The sequence below is a fragment of the Morus notabilis genome, unplaced genomic scaffold (genome assembly GCF_000414095.1).
Source record: "Morus notabilis unplaced genomic scaffold, ASM41409v2 Scaffold1335, whole genome shotgun sequence".
Classification (NCBI taxonomy): Eukaryota; Viridiplantae; Streptophyta; class Magnoliopsida; order Rosales; family Moraceae; genus Morus; species Morus notabilis.
The window spans coordinates 18,060-27,514 of record NW_010365494.1 but is presented as its reverse complement, the minus strand read 5'-3'; the positions used below and the strand labels follow the sequence as shown (position 1 = coordinate 27,514).

The 9,455-nt window shown below is 31.3% G+C and overlaps 1 protein-coding gene across 2 annotated transcripts; it reads left to right on the top strand.

The window, feature by feature from the left end:
• The first annotated feature begins 1,512 nt into the window (after positions 1-1,512).
• On the top strand, positions 1,513-5,532 carry LOC21384708 (rhodanese-like/PpiC domain-containing protein 12, chloroplastic). 2 transcript variants are annotated; one of them, XM_024172274.1, is made up of 8 exons: positions 1,513-1,836; positions 2,268-2,384; positions 2,550-2,641; positions 3,041-3,141; positions 3,241-3,351; positions 3,610-3,718; positions 4,847-4,897; positions 5,446-5,532. In XM_024172274.1, exons 1-6 carry the CDS (start codon positions 1,605-1,607, stop codon positions 3,674-3,676), a joined length of 720 nt encoding a protein of 239 aa, XP_024028042.1. In that variant the 5' UTR covers positions 1,513-1,604; the 3' UTR covers positions 3,677-3,718; positions 4,847-4,897; positions 5,446-5,532. The 2 variants fall into 2 exon arrangements, with proteins under 2 accessions (XP_024028042.1, XP_024028043.1); XM_024172275.1 differs by lacking the exons at positions 4,847-4,897; positions 5,446-5,532 and having other exon boundaries at positions 3,630-3,668.
• Positions 5,533-9,455: the final 3,923 nt, after the last annotated feature.

Below are 9,455 nucleotides of genomic sequence, written 5' to 3'. Positions count from 1 at the left end.
CAAATTCTAAACTCAAATCGGTGAAATGAACGAAGTCTGAATAAATGTTGCTTGTGGTATATTGGCGAGTGTTTTAAGTATTGAGTCGTTGGTCTTTCTATATATGAAAACGTTGGTAGGAATTAGTATAATTTGTAAACCTCCCCTTTTAGAAATTACAAATCTTTGTTGCCAACAGGTGGACCCTTTTTCTACCTTCTTTTTTTTTTTTTTTTTTTTTTTTTTTTTTTTTTTCCTTAAAGCACATACGACGAGTTATTTTAGGATATAAATGACAATTTAAGTGTAGTCTTCTCACCAACTCGTTCTATAAATAAAAATACTCACTATACATGCTCTATTAATCCATATAAATTGACGGAGTATGGAGGGCATATTTCCGTCACGGATTCGGAGTACACGCATTACCTAATTAATTATTTTTATTGTAAAATAAATAGATAAATAATTAATTATTTTAATTATACAAAACATTAAAATAAAAAAAAGGGAAGGTAGTTTTATATTTCTATATGTATATTATTTAATATATTATACTTAAAACTAATTATACATAATAAATTCAGTTTAAAAATGATATTATTAAATGAAACGGGTAAAACGTAAACGAAAAATATGATGGGAACTTCTAAACTTGTCTCTGTACTACGACCTGGGGGGGGAATTATAACCCAATAACAACTCCAATCCGTTTAAAGTTGATTTTTTCCTTTCCACTCCTGTAGATTAATGGGTTAAAGAGTAAAATTGTCATTCTTAGGAGTAATGGGTCACCGGCAAAATTAGGGTTGTTCATAAACCCGTCAAACCCATAGGCCCAATCCACCTCATCTCAACCGAACTTGAAAAATGCAATTTTTAATATTAATTTTTTTTTCGGCTTATTCAATGTTTGCCCCAAAATTTTAGGGCGTGGTGTGGATTGAGCTTATAATGGTCCGCACACTCCGACTTAACCCGCGCTCTAACTTGCATTCTCTAATATCTAACCCTAGGCAGTCAATTCAGTTCTACTATATAGTTTCTTCATGTTTGAATTAAACATCTGTATTTGCTTTGTGTTAAGACTAATTTATGAGCGTAGACTAATTTATGTTTGCTTTATATTTGATATTGGATGGACTACTTTGCTTCATATTTGATGTTGGATTGAACTTTGAATTTCAATATGTTTGAATATTGAATTTTAAATGTTGAATTGAATTTTGAGTTTTTGATCTTTGAATGTTGAAACCGACCACCTAACTCACTTTGCACTGTCCCAATCCAATCCAAACATCATTGGGTTGTGAAATTTTTTTAACATCATTAAAATTAAATATGTGCAACCTACACTTTTTAAGACAAAAAAAGAAAAAATCATATTCCGCTCTAACCCAACTTATGAACGGTCCGCAAAATATATATAGCAGCAAATTTTTCAGGACAATAAAGAGAAGTCCATAAAGAACATCCAATTAATAGAACTAGACGACAGCAAAATGGGCCATTGTTTGTTTTACATACATAACTTGGTAGTTTGACTCTTATCTCTCTCTCTCTCTCTCTCTCTCTCTCTCATTCCGACTCTCTCCCCCGCTCTGAGCTTCAAAATCAGGAACACAATGCTAAGGGCTTCGCATCTTCCGCCATCGGCAACTCCAGCTATTTCTGTACTCAGATTCTCCCTAATTTCCTCTACCAATAACTTTTTTCCACCTTCAAACCTTCACAAAATCTCCCCATATTCTTCACCATCTCTCACTTTTCTCCCCAAAACCCTTGAACCATCTCTACCTCGTCCCTCCCCTTTCGGCTTCAAGCGCCTAATTCCCATGGCGTCTCCCAATGCATCAGGTACGCCGCGAATTCGTTTCTACCCCTTATCTATTTTGCTTTTTTATGGCTTCTTAAATGGACTGTTTGTGTTTGGAGAGAGAAACTCTGTTTCATTGTTAGGTTTAACTTCGATCCTGATTCAACTGTTACTAATTTAGTTGATTTTCGTGCACGGCTAATCAAAAGAATGACACTAGAGAAAATTATTTTTGCATTTTGCATTATTATGGCTCTCAATTTCTTTTCAATGTCCGGTTCAGATTTTTTTAGGGCAACTTAAAGATAAATGGACTAATTTCTGATCGTACTGCTTGAAATTGTGAGATTGGATGATATTCGGTAATGCTTTATTTCCTTTTTGGCTGCTATTCAATTTGATGGCTGCTAAAGTTTTGTTAGAATTCACGGTTGTCTTCTGTATGAGTTGTTTTAAAATTAAATTTTCTCAGCTTCGCTTAGTGCTGAAAGTGGCTCTGGTGGTGGAAGGGAAATACTGGTGCAGCATCTACTTGTTAAAGAAGACGACGTTAAGCTTCTTTTAGATCTTCAGCAGAGAATTTCAGGGGGTTAGTTTCCATGGATTTTGAAATCTAAGCAGATCAAACATCAAATATGGTCCCATAAAAATAGAATGGAATATTCTTTCACCTGATTAAAATTTTGTTGTGATTTCTAAAGGTACGATGTTCTTGTTGCGGATATTTGGTTTTAATGTTATTCATTACGTTCAGGCGAGGACCTGAGTGATCTTGCTGTTGAATATTCACTTTGCCCGTCGAAAGAAGAAGGTGGAATGCTTGGGTGGGTGAGGAAGGGACAAATGGTATGCTGATACACAGATATATACATGTTTTGGTGAAATTTCCTAATATTAGGGACAGATCCTCGTGTCTATTGGATGTCAATATCACTTTCTTGCCTGTTTAAAGTTCTTAAAAGATTTGTCAATATTTTGATGTTCTATAAATTGAAACTTGACCATGGCTGTATGGTATGTGTTCTAGTTGAATATAAGTTGGTTGATATGTTCTGTTTTGAAATACTTCTTTTTAACTAATAATTTCCGGTTGCATACAAGGAATGCGCGTAACATGGTACCTTGACATTGGACTTTTGCAATGAGTAAATGATCTAATAGGCAAAGTCGAGTCTTCAATTTTAGCTAGATTATTTGTCTCTATCACTTATGTCTTTGACACACCTCTGATGGTGAATGTCTCAGGTGCCTGAGTTTGAGGAGGCTGCATTTAGTGCACCTTTGAACAAGGTTGTTAGATGTAAAACTAAATTTGGATGGCATTTGTTGCAAGTCCTTTCGGAGAGGTATTTTTACAAAACTCATGTCTTAGTGAATGTAGGAAATAATGAACAAACTTCTAGATTCATTGCGTGCTGATCTCTTTTCACACCTTGTCTGGTAAGGGAAGAATCATTACTAAAAGACATTCAACCTGAAGGGCTTCATGCTAGAATACAAGATCCCAGTTTCATAGACGAGGCTCAGTTGATTGATCACCGAGAACCTGATGAAGTGTATGCTCTCACATTTCTTTTCTGTTCTTAGCAACCTGAAATTCATTTTGTTAGTTTTGCTGCTCAAGTTATGAAGATATATTGTTTCACAAACTTATCAAAGCGTTTATGAAAAAAGACGAAGAACAATTTGTTTGACCCAATACTAAACTTAAATTTTCTTTTGTTTCAGTGGTGCATTTCTTTCCTAGTTTTTCCTTCTTTTCTTAGCTCATGGTTTGCAATGTGTCAATTCCTTTGCTCACTTCTGTTTAACAGGGTTCAAGCTTCTTTGCCAGGTTTTGAGGTTCTTCCCCTTCGACAATTTGGAACCTGGGGACCTTAGATATCTACTAAGTTTGACCCTCAGAAGGATACTTATGTTCTGGTAACTTAAACAAGTGTTTTTGTGTGTAAATCTTTAAATGAAATTTGTAAATGATAGTGCTCTTCTGTACTTATTTGTTTCTCTATTCATGATTGGCTGAAGTGTGTAATAGTTTTTCAAAATTAGATCCTCAAAGTTTGGTGTTATGCTTTAAGAATCTCACCTATTCGTGTGGCGACCTAGGAGTGGGGGATATTAAAACGATTGTTACAGCTTACAGTCTACTCCTTTTTCCCCCGGTTGTATTTTACTATCTTAAACAAGTAGTTTGATATGTAATTCACCCAATGTTAGATTTTTCTCTTTTGGAAAGGGGACTAGTTGGAATCGTGTGCGTAGGTGCCCTAGATTCTGTAGGTAAAAATAAAAAAAAACATATTTATTATGGTCTCATTTGGAGAAATAAGAAAAAGAAAAAATATATATATATATAATAGGACAAAAAAGATAAGAATTAAAAAAAAAGTTGGAAGACAAAAAAAAAAGAAAAGAAAAATGTATAATAGGGCAAAAGAGCTATGAATATAAAAAGGGCAAACAAGAAAAAGAAAGAAGGGGGGGTGGGGGTGGGGGTGGGGGTGTGGGCAGTTACGGAAGTTACAAAAAAGAAAGAAAGAAAGGAGTAGAAAGTTAACAAAAAAGAGTTTCGCACGGCAGTGTGTGAAACTGATTGCCTCTTAAGAATAGGTAAAGGATTAGTTTTGTCTTTATTTATCTGGAAATGTAACATCCATTAACGTAGTAATATACATTAGTTATTGCAGAATTTGAAATGAAATATTCATTAGTTTCCTATTATCCTTTAGTGATTGTAGAATCGTTATTTCTTAGGTTTTGAATTGTCTATCATCCTCGAGTATTGTTCTGGGATTACCTTGTTGTTCTATTTCCTCCTTGACATACTATGCTTTACTATAGAATGTACGTAGAAAGAAAAATCCTCCCTGCTGATATGTACTTGTCCCATTTCCTTGAATCACACTCGAGCAATTATCACTTGCTTTGCATCCTTCTTTTTCATTGTGTTTTTGGGTAAAAGAGTGATTGCATGTTCTCATAAATGATAATAATCGTTGCTTGCATTATATCCTTTCTAGACCAGTAACAATTTTTGATTTGAAAGTGCAGTGTCACCATGGTATGCGGTCATTACAGGTTGCCAAGTGGTTGCAGACGCAGGTAGAATACCTTTTTTTAATTCAATTATTATAACTGAAACTATGTTGGAGAAAAGAATATATCTATGGTTGCTAATCTTTTACTGTTTTGGGAGGCTACGGCTTATGGGATTGTGGGACTGAGATGTCTCATTGTGTAGCCCGCATACCGGGTGCCCCCTTTTGTGTTGTGTGTGTGTGGCCAGAAAAGCAGATAAAATGTTTCATTTATTAAACCTACAAAAATGTACATTATTGGTTATGTAATTTAACATTGTACATGAAAAAGTTACTTCTTATTTCCTTTTTTTTTTGTTCTATAAATTTCTAAGCCCAATCACTCTCTCTCTCTTTCTACAAAAATGTTCGATAATGACGAGAACATTATTGGTTATGTAATTTAACATTGTACATGAAAAAGTTACTTCTTATTTCCTTTTTTTTTGTTCTATAAATTTCTAAGCCCAATCACTCTCTCTCTCTCTCTGTGGGACGAGGATTGTTTCCTACCTTCATTTGTTTGTTATTTTTTTTAAGGTTTTCTTAATTAATCTATTTTCAATTTTTCAGGGATTTAGGAAAGTATACAACGTAGCTGGAGGAATTCATGCATATGCTCTAAAGGCTGATCAGTCAATTCCAACGTACTGATATCTCTCATCAGCTGAATTTTTCAGGGATTTAGGAAAGTATACAACGTAGCTGGAGGAATTCATGCATATGCTCTAAAGGCTGATCAGACAATTCCAACGTACTGATATCTCCCATCAGCTCAGTTTGCCTTTACTACTCCTGATACTCTCTACAGTTTGATGCGTCTCATTGTCTGTTCCTTTGTACAAAGTAGATTTCCAATCTCATTATTTGCCCCCCTTTGCCAATAATTCTATGGAGAATTAACATTTAATAGATCAGTTGAGTGATAATGTTGGGGTTAAAAATATCGTATTAATCACAGAAATGAGTTTTATGTCTTCCTAGTAAGTTCCTTTTCCCCCCCAATTTCTAGTGAAAGTTATGTTAAACGTGTTAGTGATAAACTAAAGCCAAAATCCAAATGGCACTTTTAATTTTCAAAAGTGGAGACATGAAGGTAAAGACCCCAACCGTCCAAATTTCAACATGATCCCATTTGACTCTCAAAATGACCAGCTAATTCCAGTCTAGACTTTCTAGAAGTGCAATTGTTGCAGCGGAATAAAAATTTGGAAAAATGAGACAAATAATTTGAGATTGCATGAGTCTAGAATTTATCTCTTATTCTTTATTAATTTTTTTTAGTTAAATAATTATATTAGTAAAAAAAGTATTAATTAAGAGTAATCTAACCCATGCATTCTAAGGGTAAGTTAAGTTATTTTCTCTAAAAGTTTTGATAAACTAAAAATAAGTATGAATAACACAATTATTATTATTATTATTATTTGGGTTTAGAAAATTTATTACATGAAGACTTGAGTGTCTTATAGACATTAAGAAAAAAAGCAAATAAGACAAATTGAGCAACTTGTAAGATAGAAATTTGGAAACTAGAAAAAATAAGGAACCTAGAAATACTTCCAGCAAAAAAAGAAAAAAAAAAAAAAAAAAAAAGGGGTCAGAAATATTAGGGAACTGAAAAAAAGAACCAAAAAAAAAAAGGGGGAAACTTGGCTTCGTTGGACAGAAGAACTACAGTCATACGTCAGCAATGTTCGTCACAAGTCAACCATCCATATACCCTGAATTATTCCTCGTCATGTCTCTTGTTTTTACTTGGATTTATTATTATTATTTTTGATAGGCTACCATAATTTGGATCTATCAAAGGAATGCAAAAACAACTAAAAATGATCTTGCAAATTCCAACTACTTCATTAACTCACCAGATACAAGCTATTACCTAACCAAGCAAAAAGACAAGTCATGACTTATTGAAGGCAGCCCGAATCTCATGTTTTGATTCTTGTACATCAGGTCCCTACAGGGAGCCCCACATCACTATCAAAATATCCAAACAAATTTTTACTTTTTTTTGTTTTTGTTTTGTTTTTTTTTTTGGTGATTAAGCGTAAACAAATTTTTACTTAACTGTTGTATATCTCCCATAGGCGGATCAAACGCAAGGATCTTTAGGAGGAGGAAACATATTGGACCCATATCTCCCACGTGCGTTTCTCTGTTTGTGTATATCAAAAAAAAAAAAAACACTGTTTTATACGGGTGCGGGACGGGGTCGACAGGCTCGTATTCCGTGCTTTATAGCTCCGTTCGTACTGATTTAGCTCAATAAAATCATATATATTTTTTTAAAAGAAAAATAAAAATTTATCTTAAAAAAAAAGTTGTAACTTCCCCATGCCTCGCTAATACATGTTATAAATTAAAAATGAATATAATAGGATAACGAACCAAAAGAATGGAGTTGACCAGTATCCATTAGAGAGAGTCAAGGCTCACCATGTGGGAAATCCAACTCAACAATACCTAGGGCTCGTTCGGTTCGCTAATTCGAGTTTTTAATTCGAGTTGAGATGTGATGTTGTGTGAGAGCTTTTTACTGTAGCAAAAAAATTAGATGTGACTGTTTCTGAGAGCTTTTTACTGTAGCAAAATTTAAATTTTAAGCTCGAATCTGCGAAAAGAACGGGCCCCTAGCCGCGATGAGTGTCACTTTTTGGCTAAATTCCATGTTTTAGGCATTAAATGCAGTATCAACCATTTTAGAAAATATCGTACTCGTTTGGTAATGTTTTTAAAATGGTTTTACTTTTGGTACAAAAATAAAAATGAGATTGTTTTAAAAATTATTTTGAAACCGATTTCGAAATTACGTTTGTGATCTTTCAAGAGATTGATTTGAGTATAATAAAAAAATTAAAATCGTGTTTGGTTACATTTATGTTTGTTTTGAGTACATGTAATTAATAATCTTAAATTAATATATTAAGTAATTAATAATTGATAATTATTTAGCTAATAAAAATTAATATTTATAATATAATAATAATGAATAAATTATCATTAATGAGTACATTAGCAATTAAACTATATATATAATAAATTAATATGCTAAATAATTTTTAACTAGTAATTAGTATTTAATTATAAGTAATTACAATGTTAGTAATGTACTCATATTTATTAGATTATAAGTAATTAAGTAGTGTATTAAGAAAAATAATTAGTATATACATAATTTATTAATATTCCGTTCACTACTTAAATTATTAACTTTTAGTTACATAATTAAATAATTAGTTAATTAATTATTAATGTTTATTTAATAATCTATTATATGATATATCACATGATCAAATTTTGGTAATTATTCTTTTTATAATGATTAATTGCTAATTATCAATTATTAATTATTATTGATTATTATATTACATATTGATAATTATAATTTAATCTTAATTATTAATTGAGTAATTACTATTTATTTTTTATTTACCAACTATTTACTAATTAATAGATTTATAATTAACATAATATATGATTGATATATTAATTATTAATTATTTATTTAATAACCTATTATTACTTGTTTTATTGTTAATATGTTATATAATTAATTTTTGACACTTAATCTTTAACTAAATAATTAATACTATATTATTTATTATTTTATTAATAAAATTAAAAACTTATTAGTAATAAATTAATATTTAATTAATAATTAAGTAATTATGATCTATTTATTAGTTATTAAGTATATCTATTTATTAATTATTAATTAATATATGATATAATTAGAGTTAATAATTAATTATTAAATATAACTTTGTTAATAAGTACTAGAAAATGAAAACAGAAAAGGAAAACAACTTTTGATCGTTTTCTACTTTATTCACAAAAATCATTCTCATTATTTTTTATTTTTGTTTTCGTTTTCAAAACTTTTATTAAACAAACGCGATTTTTAGACCGTTTTTATTTTTGTGTCTCAAAAGTCGTGTTAAAACTTTTTCGAAAATAATTTCAAATACATCCATTTATTTTGGTATCGGTAAATGACTTGGTCCAGAAATGTTGGTACTCTAGTTATTACTCACTCTTTGGTTAGTTTTGATACTTTCAATATCTTTAGAAACTTAATTATAGCTGGATGATTATGAACAAAATTATCTTTGATTATGTAAAAATAAGCCCCCAAAACGTGTGGACCAGTGCTTTAATTATTTTTTAATTATTATTGACTTTGCATGGCTTTGGCACTAATTGACCATGTATTGCTGTGTGTGATCACGTGCGTTTGGCCCTTTATGGAGCCTCCTTGCATCTCTATTTTTTTTCCCACATGTTTCCAAATTATTAAAAAGAAAAGAAAAGATCTCCCTCAAAAATCTCATATTTGTTTCCTTTATTTTCCTAGCAAGAACCAAACATGCATCCATTATTTCTCGAGTCTTTATTTTCATTCCCACAAATCATGTGGTCATTTCTGCTTGTAATTTATCTCCTTTTTAGTTTCCAAATCCACATTGTACATTCACCATATATATATATATATTAATCAATTATGCTCAGTTAAGAAGACACAATATTAAACCGATTTTCAAAAATATATATATATATATATATATATGTAAACGGTA

What these genes read in the sequence shown, in the direction of transcription:
- LOC21384708 (XM_024172274.1), top strand. Translation starts at nt 1,605, where the DNA reads ATGCTAAGGGCTTCGCATCTTCCGCCATCGGCAACTCCAGCTATTTCT. An exon ending in GGCGTCTCCCAATGCATCAG is followed by an intron (nt 1,837 to 2,267) that starts GTACGCCGCGAA and finishes AAATTTTCTCAG; the next exon opens with CTTCGCTTAGTGCTGAAAGT. An exon ending in CACCGAGAACCTGATGAAGT is followed by an intron (nt 3,352 to 3,609) that starts GTATGCTCTCAC and finishes TCTGTTTAACAG; the next exon opens with GGTTCAAGCTTCTTTGCCAG.